General features: G+C 47.5%; 1 protein-coding gene, 1 long non-coding RNA gene and 1 pseudogene across 9 annotated transcripts in view; 2 read left to right on the top strand and 1 right to left on the bottom strand.

Moving 5' to 3' along the window:
• Positions 1 to 19502, top strand: part of Ppp2r5c (protein phosphatase 2 regulatory subunit B'gamma) — a 131516-nt gene that overhangs the window by 64668 nt on the left and 47346 nt on the right. For all 8 annotated transcript variants that reach the window (XM_031356813.1, XM_031356816.1, XM_031356815.1 and 5 more), the window contains one exon: positions 10115 to 10314. In XM_031356813.1, coding sequence (XP_031212673.1) covers positions 10115 to 10314 — 200 coding nt within the window. The remainder of the gene's footprint in view (positions 1 to 10114; positions 10315 to 19502) is intronic.
• LOC116080397 lies at positions 1121 to 7413 on the top strand (annotated as a pseudogene).
• Positions 15112 to 18556, bottom strand: LOC116080461. Its single transcript, XR_004114447.1, has 2 exons — positions 18206 to 18556; positions 15112 to 15577 (listed from the first exon to the last, which is right to left on the bottom strand). It is a non-coding gene; the product is annotated as an uncharacterized LOC116080461 (long non-coding RNA).

Genomic DNA, 19502 nt, shown 5'->3' on the forward strand with positions numbered 1-19502 from the left:
CGGGAAGGATGGCACCGGGAGCTTGGGCTTCCCTAGCAGGCATTTACCATACTAGCCCTAACTGCACCTCCACAGCCCAGAGGAAGGATGGTGTCGGGGCCCAGCCATGGCTTCATGCTGTCTCCATGGGGTTTCCTCTAGAGTGCCACCAAGCAAACCCAGCCACAGGAGGACAAACAACGCTCGTGACGGTTGTCAGGCATCAGCCCTCCCTTCTTCCTAGAACCAGGTGGTCACCGCCATGCTTAGAGCTCATGTAACATGAAGGAGCAGCCCTTTTAGTTCATGAACCAAGTGGCCACCGCCATCCTTACAGCTCATGTCACATGAAGGAGCTATAGTTCATGTGATGTACAGGAGGTCACCTCGTCCTCACAGTTCATGCAACGTGAATTAGGGTGGAAACAGGTGAGATAGGAGTGGAATACACCTCTTTAGACCCCAGCACGGAGGCAGTGTGTAGGGAAACCCGGCTACGTTGTCAGGCTAGCACAGAATCCACCTACTTCTTAAAGATAAAGAAAAAGATGCACCTTGATTTTAGGGGTGTTACTGCAGGAAATACACACATTAGAACAGGCAAAAGAAGATATTTGTACTTTGAAATTAGGAAAGATTTCAGATTCCCAGCAGTTTGAGGGAAATTAGTTGTTAGCTCTTGGAGGCTAAGGGCACAGCTCAGTGGGGGAGCATTCGTCTAGAAGGGCAAGGCCCTGGGGGCTATCCCCAGCACCAGCAAATAGTTGTGTGCGGTTATTTTCACTGTCAACTTGACACAGTCTAGAACCACGTGAGAAGGGAGTGAGCGAGAGCTGCTGAGATCAGATTGGCCTGTGGATGAGTCTGTGGTGCGGGTGGTCCTGATTACAGAGTCAGTGGACATAAGGGGACCAAGCGCTCGACGGGCAGCACCGTTCTTTACATGGGGCATCCTGGGCTCATGTGTGTAGAAAAGGGACTCAGAAGGAATAGGTGTGTACACATTCTTTCTCAATGCTCTTGATATGGGTGTGGCTCACCGATCAACTTCTTGCTCTGACTCTACATGATCATAACCTGGAATTATAAACCAAATAAACCCTTTTTCCCCTAAATTGCTTTTTGCTTTCTTATTTTTATCATGACAAGAGAAACAAAACTAGAACGTGTCGTCATTATCATCATCGTCACTGTTGTCATCGTCATCATCATCATCATCATCATTGCCATTGTTGTCTGGTGGTTTTGGGTCCTAAAGTTGTTCTTTACTTAAACTAAGGTTATAAACAGTGGAAAGGGGAACAAATAAAGAGATCCAGTGATCTCCATGTGCATACTTAGAGGTACTGACCTGAAATTCAGGCTTAAACAGGAAAAGAATTAGAGCAGGTGGCAAGAGATCTGCATAGCTAGGCGGTCCTGGCTTAGGGCTGCGCTGGTTCTGTGAGGTCGTTCCTGTCATTACTTGCAGGGGTCAGTCCAGTTTCTGCAAGATGGTTTTTGCTCCGGGATGTGTCTTCACTCTTGTGGGTTCACCCTCAGCTGTGGTGCAGGTGGGAGCAGGCCTGCCCTCGAGGTTGTATTCTTCCAGGAGTCTAGACCCTACTCCAGAGAGGTTAAGGCAGTGACACTTGTCTCTGTACCTTCAGCCAAAATAAAGAAGACAGACACCAAGCGAAGGCAGAAATGCAGGCTTTGATTCTGCACGTGGGACTAAGTTGAGGCATCAGTGCTTCTTAGCAAAAATAGCTTCCCAGTGCCTGTTTCAAGAGGTCATGTCAGAAGTTGATTAGTCGTGTCACTTCATGTATGTGGACTATGCTCCCTTACGATGCTTCCCTAGGGTGCTGTTCACATTCATAGAGCGGGCCACGACTGGGGGTTCAGTGCTTGCCTAGCTAGCATTCGTGCGTGAGACCTCCAGTTCTATTGCTAGCACCTCAAAAAATAATAATAAAAGAGATCATTGTCACCACAGATGACCCTGCCAGCCCAGCACCCACCAGGAGCAGAGCTAAGGCACAGTGAGTATGCTAAGGCCAGGGGCCCAGGCTCTGGCGTGGCCTTCTCTCTGCTAAAGTCGGTTCTTCCTACTCTGGCCTCCTACCTCAGTGTCTCTTCCAGGGAGACCTTGTCCAGGGTCGAGTTACAGCACCCATCTGCTCACAGAGCCTCTGCGGCTTAGGTCTGGCTCCTACATTGAGGTCCTCAGCTAGCGAGCTAGCTAGCTTGCTTTTTATTAATTTAATTTTATTTTCTACTTATTCACTTTACATCCCGATCACTGCCACCCTCCTGGCCACCCCTCCCACAATCCTCCTCTCTGCTACCCCCTTCTCCTCAGAGCAGGTGGCCCCATGGGTACCTCCACCACCCTAGCACTTCAAGTCTCTGCAACTCAGCTAGAAGAACATAGCCCACAGACAGGGATAGCCCCAATTCAGTTGTTCAGGATCCACAAAGGGCAAGCTGCACATTCTCCTACATGTGTGTGGGGAGGCCTAGGTCCAGCCTGTGTGTGCTCTTTGCTTGGGGGTTCAGACTCTGAGAGCCCCAGTGGTCTAGGTTAGTTGGCTCTATTGGTCATCCTGTGGAGTTCCTATCCCCTTTGGGGCCTGCAATCCTTCCTTCTATTCTTTCTGAAGAGTCCCCAGGCTCCATCCACTGATTGGCTGTGGGTGTCTGTATCTGTTAGAGTCAGCTGCTGGGTGGAGCCTCTCAGAGGACAGCATTTTCCTGTTTGCAAGCATAACAAAATATCATTAATAGTGTTATGGATTGGTGCTTGTTCATGGGATGGGCCTCACGTCTGGCCGGTTATTGGTTGGCCATTCCCTCAGTCTCTGCTCCATCACTCCTGCCTGCATTTTTTGTAGACAGGATAAATTTTGGGTTAAAAATTTTGTGGGTGGGTTGTGTATCATTCCACTAGGGTTCCTGCCAGGCTACAGGAGGTAAACAAGAAGGAAGGCCCAAGTGAGGAAGCTTGACTCTCACTTAGAAGGGGGAATAAGCCAGGCGGTGGTGGCACACACCTTTAATCCCAGCACTTGGGAGGCAGAGGCAGGAGAATTTCTGAGTTCGAGGCCAGCCTGGTCTACAGGACAGCCAGGACTATTCAGAGAAACCCTGTCTCAAAAGAAAGAAAGAAAGAGAGAGGGGGGAAGGAAAGGGAAAGAAGAGAAAGAAAGAATTAAAAGAAGAGGGAATAAAATAGTCATAAGAAACAGATAGAGGGAGGGATCTGGAATGGAGGGGATAGGGAGGGAAATGGAGGATTCAGGATCAGATGTGGGAAAGGACAGGAGAGAGGGCTAGATGCCCATGAAAATAAATGGAAATCTGCAGCTGACAGGGTTGGGGAGGTGGGGGCCAGCTCTAGGACAAGACAGAGACCTGGGATAAGGGGGGTGCCCAAGAATCAATGGAGGTGACCTTAACTGTGACTCACTACATTAGGAATATGGAACCTTGGCTGTCCTGGAACTCACTCTGTAGACAAGGCTGGCCTTGAACTCAGAAATCCACCTGCCTCTGCCTCCCAAGTGCTGGGATTAAAGGTGTGCGACACCACTGCCCAGCACCCCTCAGCTTTCTTAGGGTTCCCATGGACATTGTGCTCTACTCCGATGCACATAATGGTCCTATGATACAAACTCATTTGAAAGTATGGTGCCTCTCAGTTAAATTACCTTAGTCTATTCCACTCAGATTGATGTGCTCCAGCAGAGATGTGCAAGACCGGTGTAGGTGCCAGGAATAAGATGGTGACTAGGGCAGAGTCCCTGTTCTGTAAGGACATTCCACTGAGTACCGGTGTGGACAACACAGGGAACATGGCCTGATGTAGGCACCATCTTCGGTCATGACAGTGACTTGTTGAGGAACGTTGGTTTCTAAGTGAACTCAGCAGTTTGTTCTGTAGCTTTTAAGTCCTGCACTTCGCGCAGTGTTCAATCTCTGTCTGGCATAGCTGAAGCACCCCACAGTTGTGGCAGCTCACCAGCCGTGGTTCCTGCTCCTCCTGAACCTACAGTCCCCTTTCCTTACAGCAGAGTAGCTCATGTATCAATTGCTTCTCCTCACTGTGGCCAAAACCTGACCACTTGGGGTTAGGGAGGACTTGTTTTATTTTGTACAGATTTGTATTCAGTGCTGTCTGTGTTGTTTAGCTGCAGGAATGTGGGGAGAGTAACCTGATGTGGGAATGTGTGGAGGTTGTTTGTGGACTTAAAGCACACAGGAATCTGAAAGAGGGCGGAAGGAAATGAGCCAGGGCAAGGTGGCTCAAGGTGGCGCCACCAAGGACCAGTGGGATGCTCTTCCAGCTGGGTCCCGCCTCCTAAAGTTTCCAGAACCTCCTCACATAGCTAAAGGACCAAGCCCCAACTCATGAGTTTTCGGGAGGGCTACTTCATATCCAAACTATTAAAAAAAAAAAATCACCTTCTGCCTTCCATTCCTAATGGATTATCTGCTCCTGGAACCCAATGGGGTCCTACCACTCTCTGTCTGTAGTGGATCACCTTCCCGCTGGGTCCCCATGGCACTGCCTCAGGTGTCCACAACTGTGCCCTCACCTCCCTCGTGGCTTTAGTTGTTTTTCTTTTAGATTGAGTGTTTGTCTTAGGGTTTCTGTTGCTGAGAACAGACACCATGACCAAGGCAACTCTTATGAAGGGCAGCATTTAATTGGTGCTGGCTTACATGTTCAGAGGTTCAGTCCATTGTCACCATGGTAAGAAACACAGCAGCATCCAAACAGACATAGTGCTGGAGAAGGAGCCGAGAGTTCTACATCTTGATCCAAAGGAGAGAAGACTGGAATCCTCTGGCAGCTAGGAGGAAGCTCTCTTCTGCAGTGGGTGGAGCCAGAGCATAGGACACCTCCAAAGCCCCCCCACACACTGTGACACACTTTCCCCATGGCCACACCTCCTAACAGTACCACTCCTTGTGAGCCGAGCTTATTGAAACCACCACAGGGTTGTAATCTAATCTATAATCAGTCCCAGCACAGTCTTTCTTTATTTACAGTGCTGATGGGAGGAGCCCCAGCCCTCCACTTGTTAGACAGGTGTGTTACACCAAGCTAGCCTAGCTGTTCTTATCTACACTCCTTCAGACGCAGCCAGTCCTGAAACTCAGGGCCTGATTCTTGTTGAACCAACCATTGTTGGTTCATGCACATACATTAGCAGACATACCAAGTCACAATTCTACACTGTTTCATTTTATTTAGTGTTTGTATAGATCATGTGTGTGCACATGTGACTTCAGGCATGAAGTGCCACAATACATGTATGACGGTCAGAGAGTAAATTCCAGGAGTTGGTTCTCTCTTTTCATCCTGGATTCAAATGGCTAGATCACAGTTTTTATTTTGTGCACTTGTATCCTGTCTTAGGATTTCCATTGCTCTGAAGAGACACCATGACCAAACAAACTCTTTTATTTTTAAAAAGATTTTAAGATTTATGTATTTATTTTATGTATATGAGTACACTGTAGCTGTACAGATGGTTGTGAGCCTTCATGTGGTTGTTGGGAATTGAATTTTAGGACCTCTGATCACTCAGATCAACCCCGCTGGCTCTGGTTGCCCCGCTGGCTCCAGTTGGCCCTGCTCGCTCCAGTCAACTCTGCTCGCTTAGTCCCTGCTCACTTTGGCCCCAAAATTTATTTATTCTTATACATAAGTATACTGTAGCTGTCTTCAGACTCGCCAGAAGAGGGCATCAGATCTCATTATGAGTGGTTGTGAGCCATCATGTGGTTGCTGGGAATTGAACTCAGGACCTGCTCTTAATGGCTGAGCCATTTCTCCAACCCAACCAAGGCAACTCTTATAAAGGCAAACACTTAATTGGGGCTGGCTTACAGGTTCAGAGGTTCAGTCCCTTATCATCATAGCAGGAAGCATGGCAGCATGCAGGCAGACATGATGCTGGAGAAGGAGCTGAGAGTTCTGCATCTTGATTCAAAGGCAACCAGGAGAGACTGCAGCTCAGGCAGCTAGGAGGAAGCTCTTTTCTGCAATGGGTGGAGCCAGAGCATAGAAGGAGATCTCCAAATCCCACCCTCACAGTGACACACTTCCTCCAACAAGGCCACTCCTCCTAAGAGTACCACTCCCTATGGGCCAAGTGTATTCAAACCACCACACATCCCAATTCTCAACCCTTAGAAATAAGAGAGTCAGAGAAAAGAGCATTATATAAATAAAGCATTCAGAAGTCACCCTTATCTTGATTGTGTAAATTTTTTTACATAAAGGTAAGCCTATAAAACCACATGGAGCACCCCATGGATGCCAGAATAGGGCATTGGATCCCAGGACCTGGAGTTACAGACAGTTGTGATCAGCCAGATGTGGCTTCTGGAAACCAAACTCAAGTCCTGTGCATCTACGCAGGGGCAGTACATAAGCAGTTACTGAGCCATCGCTGCAGCCCCTACTGTTTGTTCCTGATATGCTTTTAATTTTTTTCCAAATACATATACATTTAGTATTTTCACTAAAAATAGGATTCACATACAAAAGCAGATAATGGAGAGTGCAGTAAATAGTTATAAAACAGAAACCCATGGAACTGCCCCCTGGCCAAACATCCAAAGGCCTCTCCAGGTCCTTCCAGTCTCGGGTATGCTGAGAAAGGAGCAGAGGAGGCCAAGCAGGGGGCCATTGCCATCAAGGATGCCAAGATAGAGTTTGACATCTGCTACACATTGGTGCTGAAGCGGGCTATCCGCGCCCTCTGGACCATCCTGTGGTGCTACACATCGGTACTGAAGCGGGCTATCCGCGCCTTCTGGACCATCCTGGATGTTACGGACCAAATGTGGGTGCCTGTAGTGCGTACCTAGTGCCTCGATGAGTGGCACTATGGTGCCTCACAGGCCTCAATAAGGGTGAGATGGCTACAAAGCACGGGGAGGAGCAGGTGAAGATCTGGAGGCGTTCCTTTGACACCCCACCACCACTCAGGGATGAGAAACACAACTGCTACACCTCCATCAGCAAGGACTGCGCTATACAGGCTTGAAGCCTGGGGAGCTGCCTACCTGTGAGAGCCTCAAGGACACCATTACCTGGGCCTTGCCCTTCTGGAATGAGGAGATTGCACCTAAGATTAAGGCTGTCCAGAGAGTGCTTATTGCAGCCCATGGGAACAGCCTTCGAGGCATCGTGAAACATCTGGAAGGGATGTCAGACCAGGCCATCATGGAACTGAACCTGCCCACTGGAATCCCCATTGTGTATGAGCTGGACCAGCAACTGAAGCCCATCAAGCCCATGAGGTTCCTGGGAGACGAAGAGACAGTTTGGAAGGCCATGGAAGCTGTTGCTGCCCAGGGAAAGGCGAAGTGAGGGTAGATGGGGCAATAAAGCTACTTCTGCACAGTGGGAAAAAAAAAGCTACAAAGTCCTTCCTATCGCCTCTTTCATGCCAGTGTTCTATTAAGATGTGCTTGTCTGTACCTCATGCACTCCCTGTTATAGAATGGTGCAAGCGCTCCAGGGTGCCCATCTGATCCCCCGTGGTAGACATGGGCAGCTCCGTTGGACACTCTTATGTGTGTGTGTGGTACGTAGATTCTGATATCACAAGGTAATGTGCTAGGGTACTGGTCTAGCTCCTGGGCACAGATGTCTTCCAGAGCAGCTGTCAGTGCCCAGAGCTGCCCAGTCTGGTCCACTGGGTGTGAGCACTGGCTGCAGCCCTGCCCCTCCCCTGCTCTTGAATGTGTACCAACTCTTAGACAGCTGCTAGTGTCTGGATGTGTTTTTGTTTGTTTTGGTTTTTGGAGCAGTCCTGCTGTGTTCCCTACACTGATCCGCAAATTTGCTGTGTAGCCCAAGCTGGTGTTGGATTCGTGATGCTGTGGTCTAGGTCTCCAGAGTACTGAGATTATAAACTTGTAACCACAGACCTGGCTTTCTGGTGATTACAATAAAGAACGTTTTAGTGATTGCCAGGTTCTGTGTCTAAAGTCCTCTGTCCTTTCCTTTCTATTTTATTTATTTATATAATTTCGAGATAAGAGTCTCACTGTGTAGCCCTATCTCACAATTTCACCTGGAACTTAGTATGTAGACCAGGCTAGCCTTGAACTTGCAGAGATCTACCTGCCTCTGCTTCCTTAGAGCTGAGATTAAAGGATGCACCTGGCAGTTCTTCTAAGATATTCTATAACTGTCTTAGTTTTCTATCTATTGCTGTGATAAAACACCATGACCAAGTTGAGGAGAGGAGGAAAGGGTTAATTTGTTTACATGCCCCATCACAGTCCATCATCAGGGGAATTCAGGGCAGGAACTGAAGCAGAAGTCATGAAGGAATGCTGCTTAGTGTCTTACTCCCATGTCTTGGTCAGCAACCCAGGACCACACACCCCTAGGATGGTCCCCCCACAGTAGGCTGAGAGCTCTCTTCACATCGTTAATGAAGAAAATGTACCACAGACTTGCCTACAGGCCAGTCAACTTAATGGAATATTTTTCTCAGTTGAAGTTCTCTCTTAGATGACCTAAGCTTATACCAAGTTAACAAAAAAAACTAGCCAGCCTAATACTATCTTTTAAAATGTGTTAGCTATTGACGTTTAGATCCAAGTCTATAATGCTCCAGGTTATTTGAGCTTTGTGTGTAATGTGATCTAACTCTCTTTCTGTCTCTATTTCCTGGCCCTGGGCCATAGCCAACCTAGTGTCCTGTGTTGAAAGGCTGACATACTCTCTGTCCTGCAGTCCAGTGCTGCTATGAATCCAGGGTCCAGCCCCTTGGCACTCATTTATGCAGATCCTGCTGTCCCAGGCCCACAGAGGTAGCTGTTAGGTAGCAGACTGGAATATCTTTGAATACACAAGTGGGTTTCTCATGCAGCCTCCTAGAACTAACTGGATTCCAGTGGTGACCTCCAAGCCGAGGAGGGGGAGGGGGAAGAGGAGGAGCCTCTCCCACTTCTTTTCAGTGCCACTGGGAGGTCCTAGCTAGCACAGACACAGAAGGAGGAGCAGTGTGCCAGAGCTTGCACATTGAAAGTATTTACAGGAGCAGGAGGGTCAGACTCTACCAGCCAAACAAGGTAGCCAGTTACATGTTGCTCTTTTCTGTAATGCATCAGCAATCTAAAATTAATCTTTCGAGGGAATATCTCACATCAGCATAACATACCCCAAGAAAACTGCGCACACCCTCCAATGATGTTTAGCACATTTTAACTAAAATTATCCGACTTTGTTGAAAGGAGAACTTGAGTGCTTAGAGGAATGGTTTGATTTTCTGTGTTAGGGTACTCCATATAGAAAACTTGCACGTTCTTCAGACCTGTGTGGTGCCAGTAAGGGTTCATGAATAGTCCCAGCCATAAAGGAAAGCAAGATGAAGGATTCCTTTTGTTTGTTTGTTTTATTTTGTTTTTCGAGATAGGGTTTCTCAGTGTAGCCCTGGCTATCCTGGCACTCACTCTGTAGACCAGGCTGGCCTCGAACTCAGAAATCCTCCTGCCTCTGCCTCCCAAGTGCTGGGATTAAAGGCATGCACCACCACTGCCGGCTAAGATGAAGGATTCTTAACTACAGTGTGGTGCAGTGAAGTGCAGTGCTCATAGAAGGTAGCCCTTGCTGTATAGATCCCAGTGCCCGGAACTCCCCATGTAGCTCTGGGTGGCCTCAGACTCTCGGTTCTCCTGCCCTGCCTCCTAGATGCTGAGCTTTGAGAGACATCAAGAGGCTTTACAGCAGGTCTTTGGGCAGATGCAGTTGCTAGGTTTGGACAGCCAGAAGTCTCTCCCCCATCCCATACCTGGCTCTGCTGTCATCACGCAGACCTGGCCTCCCTGTCTGCTGCTATTTCTCACGCTTTTGTACCCCAGCCCAGGGCCTGCCATGTGAGTGTTGCTGCCCAGAAAGTATTTGTCCACTGAGTGCCTTCAGAAGGGTTGGTTGTGACTGGTGCTATCAATCATGCCAAGCCTGTGATGTCAGCAGCAGCCAGCTGTGGGGCACACATCCTTTTCACTGTTCACCTCACCCACCTTAATTCACAGTAAAAATCGGAGACTACGAGTGTCTACAAGCCCTGTGGGTTAAGCATTGTTGTGACTGACAGTCCCCACTCTCTCCTTTCAGATGTTCCTCCTGCAGATCAAGAGAAGCTTTTTATCCAGAAGCTACGCCAGTGTTGTGTCCTCTTTGACTTTGTCTCTGACCCACTGAGTGACCTGAAGTGGAAGGAAGTAAAGCGGGCTGCGCTAAGCGAGATGGTGGAGTATATCACCCACAACCGGAACGTGATCACAGAGCCCATTTACCCCGAGGCCGTCCACATGGTGAGTGAGCCTTACTGGAGAGATCCCCCTCCTCTTACCCCAAGATTTGGGGTGTCCCAGGAAGAATAGATAGCATATCCTGTCGGGAAGAGGAGCTGTTGGCATTCACTTAATCCTCACCACTCCCCTGTCAGATGGGAGCGGGAGGGCTTGGTGTTTACTGTGATGTTGTCTCTGAATTCTTTGGCTTGACTTTTTAAGCATAAGCAACCTTAGTGTTGGTGGCCTCATGTAGTTCAGAAATAAGTGCCCTGCCCACCCACCCGTGTGCTCTCAGCAAAGAGCAGATGCAGCAGTGCCCAGCGCAGCGGCAGGCTCCTGCTCCTTCAGGAAGTCAGCAGTTCTGGAACTGTAAGGAACTGTACCAAGTGTCTTCACAGCTTTCCATTTGTTCTGGTGTGCTCAGTCCTCTTGGAACTTCTTCAGTAGCTTAAATCAGGCTTCATTTTCTTCTATGATTATTAAATTTGTTCTTACATCAGATATTAAGGTCCAGTTCCTCTACTCATCGAAGATAAAAGTATTGAACTTAACTTTCTTTTAAAATTAAACCTACCTCTCAGTACTTGTTAAGTTTGTTAACAGGTCACTTGCAGTATGGAGTTTTCTGTTTTGAAGCAGTCCTGGCAGCCGCCATTGTCTAATTCGTACTCTTTAACCCGAGAAGAAAATCTGCCTTGTTGGGTCAAGTGCCTCCCCTTCAGCCAAGCGTGCTCTACACTGTGTGACTCAGTTTCCCACCTGTCTTCTCTGGAGCCCCTGAGATGCCCTAGAGACTTCTTTTATGGGTTGGTCATTGCTCCTACTACTAGCTACATGGTTCTGTAGCTAGTCTTGTCTCTGTTGTAACTTTGTCCCCTCTCCTGAGCATCATGCCCTCCCACGTGGGGTGGGGGTGGCCATGCGGCTCCCAGAAGAACTTAACACACATTTTCTGAATTTCCACTGTGGGCTAGGCACCCTTGACAAGGATGGATGAATTAGCCAACCAGTACATTGTTGGCTTGAAAATTGCATGATTCCGACGATGCTGGCACTGGGGGAAAGCAAGCTGGGGCAGCAGGGTTGCGAGTTCAACTTCTGATCCTTTGCGTGTGCACGAGAAGACCCAGAGGGGGAGAGTCACAAACTGATCGAGCTGTCAGACGTCGTGTGTGTGTGTGTGTGTGTGTGTGTGTCTGTGTGTGTGTGTGTGTGTGTGTGTCTGTGTGTGTGTCTGTATCTGTCTGTGTGTGTGTATGTATATCTATGTGTGTGTGTGTGTGTATCTGTCTGTGTGTGTGTCTGTATATCTATATGTATGTGTGTGTGTGTCTGTCTGTCTATTTTGGCATGTGTCTCTGTGTGTCTCTGTGTGTGTGTGTGTATGTGTATATCTGCATGTATCTCTCTATGTTTGTGTGTGTGTCTGTCTATACTGGCATGTGTCTCTGTGTTTATGTGTGTGTATGCCAGTGTGTGTCTGCCCTGACCTCCAGTTTATCTGGTGCTCTGTGAGGAGAATAGGAACAGGAAGAGGTTGGATTCTTGTGTGGACTGATGGTATATTAACTATTTTCTCAGACTCCCTGACACTGGGGAAGGTAATGGTGGTTGGCAGTCTGTTCATGGTGTGACGTGAGCTCATCTTTGTGAATCAAGAGTCAAGAGAGGGCTGGCTCAGTAGTTAAGAGCACCGGCTGCTCTTCCAGAGTTCCTGAGTTCAATTCCCAGCAACCACATGGTGGCTCACAACCATCTGTAATGGGATCTGGTGCCCTCTTTCTGTTGTGTCTGAAAATAGCAACAATGTACTCACATACATAAAACAAATAAATAAATTGAAAAAACAGGAGAGCTCCAGTTGGCCTGTGCCCTCCCAAGGCCCACTTCCAGTGACCCTTTTATACAGACACATCTCCCACTTCAGAGGCTCCACCCCCTCCAAAACAGTGCCTCGTGCTGAGGATAGGGGTCCACACACACTCTTTTTTGAGATTTTTTTTTTAATTTTATTTTTATTTTATGTGTATGAGTGTTTTGCCTGCATGTATGTCTGTCACCACATATGTGAAGTATCCTCAAAGACCAGAAGAGGATGTCACATTTCCTGGGACTAGAATGGCCGATGGTTGTTAGCTGCCATGTGGGTGCTGGCGACCAAACCTGAGGCCTCAGGAAGGGCAGCCAGTGCTCTTCACCACCAAGTCCCCTCTGCCCACTCACTCAGTCCTCAGGAAGGGAAGGACAGCCAGTGCTCTTCACCACCGAGTCCCCTCTGCCCACTCACTCAGTCCTCAGGAAGGGCAGCCAGTGCTCTTCACCACCGAGTCCCCTCTGCCCACTCATTCATAGTCTGGTGGGCATTAAGCTTATTTCTGGCCTTTTGTTTTGGTCTGATGCAGTTTTGAGACAGGATCTCAATAGATAGGCTTAGCTGCCCTGGACCTCTCTATGTAGACCAAGCTGGCCTGGAATTCACAGAGATCCATCCACCCACCTCCGGGATTGCAGGCATGTACCACCACACCAACTTGGATTTGGGCCTTTGTGGGTAACGCTGCCATGAAGCAGCATTGGCACAAATTGTCTTTCTTGGGTTTGTAGCTAGCAGCAGAGCATTGTGTGAGCCTCACAGTGTGAAAAGCTGTCAGGCTGTTCTAAGACTGGCTATACTAACTAGTTCACACTCTGTCTGTAGACTTGGGTGTGAATTTCTCCACACCTCCAGAACCTTATTGCCTGTTTCTTTAGTTCCAGTGCCCCAGTGAGTAAGACCTAGCAACTCTTTGTAGTTCTGACTTGGATTTGTCTGAGCATCTTTTCATGTGTGCTCTTTGTTTCATACCCTACTACAAACCAGAGCCTTACAGCCCAGCTAGTGTGGCCCTACCCACACACAGTAAGAACCAGAACTCCAGGCTGACTGGAACAGTAGAATAGATTACTGCTATTGCATCACGACCTTTTAACATTGTCTGATGAGCTGTGGAAGATGGCTATGGTGATTGCATAGTGAATGCACAGGGGCCTTGAACTGATTGAGGCCTTCATAATGCACAGGGCCTTGAACTGATCGAGGCCTTCATAATGTACAGGGCCTTGAACTGATCGAGGCCTTCATAATGCACAGGGCCTTGAACTGATCGAGGCCTTCATAATGCACAGGGCCTTGAACTGATCGAGGCCTTCAGAGAAGATGTGCAGTGGAGTGGTACAGATTTTGCCATTATTTGCATGGAAACTGTCTTTACCTGACAAACTAATGATTAAAAACTTGTGATTTAAGCCAGGCAGTGGTGGCGCACACTTTTAATCCCAGCACTTGGGAGGCAGAGGCAGGAGGATTTCTGAGTTCAAGGCCAGCCAGGGCTACACAGAGAAACCCTGTCTTGAAAAAACAAAACAAAGCAAAACAAACAAACAAAAAAATCCTGTGATTTAGACTTCAGTGTTTAGCAGGCATTTTTATTTAAAAAAAAGGGGGGGTGAGATTCCACTTTCCAGGAAATAGCTGATGGTGTTTGTTGTTAGCATGGGGACTTCCAGGGAAATTTGGGCTTGGAGCATAGGGTGAGGTAGGTCGTCAGGATCTGATAACAACAAACTGGTGTTTTCCAGAGGCACTAACAGAAAATGTGGCCCACCTGGGTTTCATTGTCCCCATAGCATGTCACCTGTAATAAATCACTACTGGTATAGTTTTATTACAGTACCAAAGAAATCCATTTACGTGGCTGTTGAATGTTTCTCCCACTTAGTACATAACTGGGGAGGCAGGATAGCCCAGCTGTTTTCTGTAAAGCCACACCTATTGTTTTAGTCAGGATCTCTAGAGGAATAAAACTGATATATAAAAATTAATGTGTATATACATAGAAGGAAGATTTATTAGAGTGGCTCACAGGCTGTGGTCCAGCTAGTGCACTGATGGCCTTTTACCTGTGGAAGGTCCAAGAATCCAGTAGCTGTTGAGTTCATAACAGTGAATGTTTTTGGTATATGTTAGCATCCCAAAGAAGTAGGCTCTGATGCCTATGAGGGAGTGGCGTTCACCACTGAGACTAAGACCAAGCAGGCAAAGAGAGCAAGCTTCCCTTCCCATGTCTTTATATAGGCTGCCATCAAAACATGTGGCCCAGATTAAAGGTGGATCTTCCCACCTCAAAAGATCTGGAGTAGCCAGGCAGTGGTGGCATAGGCCTTTAATCCCAGCACTTGAGAGGCAGAAGCAGGCAGATTTCTGAGTTCAAGGCCAGCCTGGTCTACAGAGTGAGTTCCAGGACAGCCAGGGCTACACAGAGAAATACTGTCTCAAAAAAAGAAAAACAAAAACAAAAAAGATCTGGAGTAGAGGTGTATCTTCTCTCCTCAAAAGATCCAGATTTATCTAGGGTCTTTCCACTTCCCCACAGGTATATCTACCCGCTTGAGTTTTAGTTAGTTCTAGGTGGTCAAGCTGACCACCAAGAATAGCATCACAGCTATTGGAGATATAAAACAGTGTCGCTCTTATAGCCTACTTTCTTACGTTTGGGAAAGTTCTAGCCACTTCTCATAAACATGTGTATTTAGACATAATTCCTATTCCAACTTCTGGCTATTTTCTCACACAGCAGACCCTAGTGGATAGAATGGTAAAATGTCCTTTGGGGTCCATGGTAATTTTTAGGAGCTTAGCAAGATCCTGATTCCAAAAAGGTTAAGGAGAACTCTTATCTTACAAAGTGGCTGTCATCAGAGACCCAGGTTGACCAAGCCCCTCAGTTAGTCAGTGGTCTCGACGGAGGGAGGGGGGATTAAAGAGAGAAAAGACAATTTGGCATTATAACATGACTCCAGCAAGTACTGAAGTGAGTTTATTTTTCCCCAGTCTGCTTTTATACCATTCTAAGTACATGCAGAGAATAGGGTCAGTTCTTGGTCAAGGACAAGCAAGGCATAAGCAAAGGTCCCCGTCACTGTATCAAGATGATCAAGATACAAGGAGTACATTCCTCAGCTGTGTTTTTCTTGAGCTTACTTCCTTGTCTTAGCCCAGTGTCAGATGTTCTTGCCAATTTCCTTGAAGCAGCCTTAAGAGCTCTCCACAGCAGGTTCCCAGGTTCCACAGGGATGCCCTGCCACACTTGGTGTTCACTGATACCCAGGTTGCTGGCAGGTGTACCTGTCACAGGGTTAGCAGAGACTGTGGCTTCCCCTCTGGGCTCAGGCCTGGGTCACAGTGACATGGCTGAATGTACTGAGGTCGGGGCTGTTGGTAAGCATGGACTTGCCACGGTTCCTTTTCATAGAAAAGAGGAGAGAAGACTGAGATGAGCCAGTATGCCAAGTGTACCTGCGCCTCCTGTGGGAAGACCAAGGTGAAGAGACACGCCCCAGCATTTGGCACTGTGGCTCCTGCATCAAAGTGGTGGCTGGAGGCCTGGGCCTTCCGTATCACCTGTGCTGTCACAGCCAAGTCTGCTACCCAAAGACTGAAGGAGTTGGAAGAGCACTGCTGTTTCCCTACCCTGAATTTCTTAATTTATGTGAAAATGGAGCAGAGCCCTTCTGAGTGTAAATTCCATAATAGGAAAGTTGAGAACCTGAATTACTGAACTCATGGGATGCTGCTGCCTCCAAAGCCGTGGACACAGGGAGGGAGGCCTTGTAGATAGAAAGGGGTTTGGCTAGGGCACTGTTTGGACAGACTGAATGGCTTGGGAGCCCTTCACAGCACATGGAGCTCTGGGATTGTCCAGACACCTGTGCTGGATCACTAACCAGAGCACAGCTCAGTGTACTCACTGAATCAGGAAACACGTATTGCATCCCTTCTGAACTCCAGCACCCCGTTGCCTTAGGGCACTCCCACTGAAAATGGTAATATAGCCTCAACTCTCCCAGAGCATGCCTGGATGTGTCTGAGGGACAAGACCAGACATCAGTAGGCACCAATAAGAGCTGAAGGCTGCACAAGGAGCCTGACCACTGCTGCTGTCAGGAAGATGAGCTGATCCACCCAAAGGCAGAGAGTGGAGCAGGGTGGTGCCCGGCAGGGGCAATGCTCTAAAGACCCAGGAGCAAAAAGAGACTTAGATTGGGTTGAGTGTAGCTAGAGTCCTAATCCTGGAAACCTAATGAAGCCTACTGATACAAGCAATGTGGGGGGTGTGTGTGGGGTGTGTGTGTGTGTAGAGGTATGGGAGTATGTGTGTGTAGGTGTGCTCTGCTCCTTCACTCTGGCTGCCTGCTGAGAGCATGTAGTAAGAGCTTTGACGTGGGGGTGCTGTGGGACAGACAGGCTGACTGACAGATGTGCTGGGGCATGTCAGAGTGTGGAGTAAGCTGCTTGGCTAGGATGGGTGAGAGAAATGGGCAGGTGTGGGTGGTGTTAGAGTAGGAACACAATGTGGTTTGATTTGATTTGAGATGTGTAGAGAGAGAAGCTACTGCCCAGGAGTCTGACTTCAGGTAGGATGGCAACTCCAGTTCTAGGTGCAGAGGCCCAGTTCACTACTGTTCCATGTGTTCAACAGAGAGTGTCGGACTTCTGAGGGTAACTCAGACTTGATCACAGACTCTCAGGGACAACTTTCTCTCTGCCCCATATCCCATGCTCAGTATGCAGCTATTCTCTTAGACACTCTTTATTCTCCTGGAGCTTCCATGGGGGTGCTGGGAATTAAACCTGGGTCCTTTGTAAGAACAAGTGCTCTTAACCACTGAGCCAACCCTCAAGCCCCTTGTTTCTAACTTTCATTCCCAGACTTTGATATTTTGAAGTTTGGTGGGTTTTTTGTGGCTTTAGGGGCTTGGTTTAATGTAAGCGTTGCTTTTTGCAGTAGGACATTAAACTGCAAGACTATTTCATGGAGAGTTGGTTAGATTAGGTGACTGGGATGTTTAAAACACACACCATGAAGTGCCGTTTTATATCTGTGACATAGAAATAAATTCATAAGGATAAAATCAAAATAGCAGACAGGAAGTGAGTCCTGAAACACAGCAAAGTGTCAGTCATCTAACAGAGGCTGAGTTGTTGGTAGAGGAGCACAGCCCCGATTTTCAGCAGTTGGACAGTGTGGCCTTGGGAGTTCCTCTTTGCTCTATGCTTTGGTAATTCTAAAATATTTTTACAATGTTTTTCTGTTTGTTTGTTTGTTTGTTTTTATTTGGTTTTTTAAGACAGGGTTTCTCTGTGTAGCCCTGGCTGTCCTGGAACTCACTCTGTAGACCAGGCTGGCCTTGAACTCAGAAATCCACCTATCTCTGCCTCCCAAGTGCTGGGATTAAAGGCGCGCACCACCACCGCCCGCCTTACAGTGATTATGTACATTTATTATCATCCAAAATTCACAAATTAAAAACAAAGCTAAACTAAAATCAAGCAATCTGTATAACATTATGATAGTGCTGCCCACATAGGACTCCTGTTGGTTTCCAGGAAATTGAGTTTGCCCCATTATTTTAGAGCTCACCCCATTAATTTAGTCACTGTTGCATACTTGATTACATATTGGTTTATGGGTTTTCCTCAGGACAAAGGATATACTGGATATATACTGGAACAAACCTGCCATGTTCTCCTGCCCACATCCCAGGACAGGATCTCATGGACCCCGTGATGGTTGGTTTGGGACACTTGCTGCTGCTTTGCGCCTGCTGCTTCAGTGTGGAAAGGATGTTGTACCGGTGCTACGAGCGAGCGAGCAAGCGAGTGAGCATGCAGTGGGAAAGGAAAGGGTGTTTAGAATTGAAAAGAAAAGGATAGTCACCAGTGAAGTTTCCATATACTTTACAGACCTGCTTCAACTGAGGGCTAAGTCACATGGCCCTCTGTAGTTCTTTGCCAGCGTTTTACCAAAGTTACAATAAATAACCTGGGTTAAAGACGAGTGAGTAACGGTAATGCTCTAACTGAAATTACCTGCATCTTTTAAAGAGATCTGCTCTTACATTCTTGAAATTTTTCCTTGTTTGATGGTTTTAAATAGTAAAAGAAATACATAGTTATTTTTATAACAAATAAAACGAATTTAAAAAGAAAACTCCTCTTCCTCACGTTACCCTTCTCCTTGCTTTAGGTATGTTCATTCCCAGCTGACTACTTCATTCAAGCTCTTTTTTTTTTTCTTTTGAGAAAACTGTTGAGAAGCCTTGGGAAGGATGAGTGAGTTCATTATCAGGTCACAGATGATGTCACAGGTGCGCTGGGGAGTGCGGCCAGTGTGTCAGATGTGCAGCGTTCGCTTGTTCAGTGTATCTCGGGAAAGCTAGATGTGTAAGCTCCAGAGTTGTTAAGTAAAACCTGGGTGTGGTGCCTCACACTTGCAACCCCCGTACTCAAGAGGCAAACACAGGAAGATGGCATCAAGTTTGAGGCTGGTGTGCTCTGCATAGCAAGTCTTAAGCCATCATGGTTGCTAGGTGTTTCTTTGCTTGTGGAGCACAGCGAAGAGATTCAAAGAATCAGGTTGGGGATGAGCCAGGAACTTTGGAGGAGCGTCTGGTCGAGAGCGCATCATTCTCACTGTCTGACAGTCACGAATCTTTCTGTATACCTGGGCCGTGGTCTTTGCCAGAATGTCTGGGAAGTGGGCTCGTGCCGGTGTAACTGTTGGAGTGTGGTTTCTGTTGCTAAGCAAGGGTTTGAGACTCATGTTGTTGGGTGAGTCAGTAGTTCCCTATAACTGCTCGCTATGCTATTCATTGCACAAGTACCCAGCTTGCTTATCCCTCCCCCAGTTGATGCAGTTGGGTTGCCTCTAGCGTTGGCCATAAGCTATTGTGTTTGTAGATCGGCTTTGGACTCAGATGTGCATGAACTTCTGTGCACATTGCAATGGTTTCCATGGCCAGCACGTTAGCACCCAAGAACCCTGTCCTTTATTTAGGTGAAGTCGGCACTCTGACTCATTCCTGTAATTGTGAATACTGTGGAGCCATGGCTAATGAACCCAGGAAGGCTCTCTTGGTGTCTTTTTTACAGGTCTACATTCTGATTTAGGTCTGTGGCTCATTTGTCTGCATGCTCTTTTAGCTGCCCTGTCATTGAGGAAGCTGCCAGCCTCCAGAGAACAGCTTTGCACGGTAGTTGTACATCAGTTGACTATATTAGTGAGTCTGTTTCTGTACTCCACTGGGACTCTGTTCTCTGAAACTACTACATATTGGATCCCAGTGTCATGGTAGGCATCTGGGGCTGCCCAGGCTTACTGGTACTG

The sequence above is a fragment of the Mastomys coucha genome, unplaced genomic scaffold (genome assembly GCF_008632895.1).
Source record: "Mastomys coucha isolate ucsf_1 unplaced genomic scaffold, UCSF_Mcou_1 pScaffold6, whole genome shotgun sequence".
In the NCBI taxonomy this organism is placed as follows: domain Eukaryota; kingdom Metazoa; phylum Chordata; class Mammalia; order Rodentia; family Muridae; genus Mastomys; species Mastomys coucha.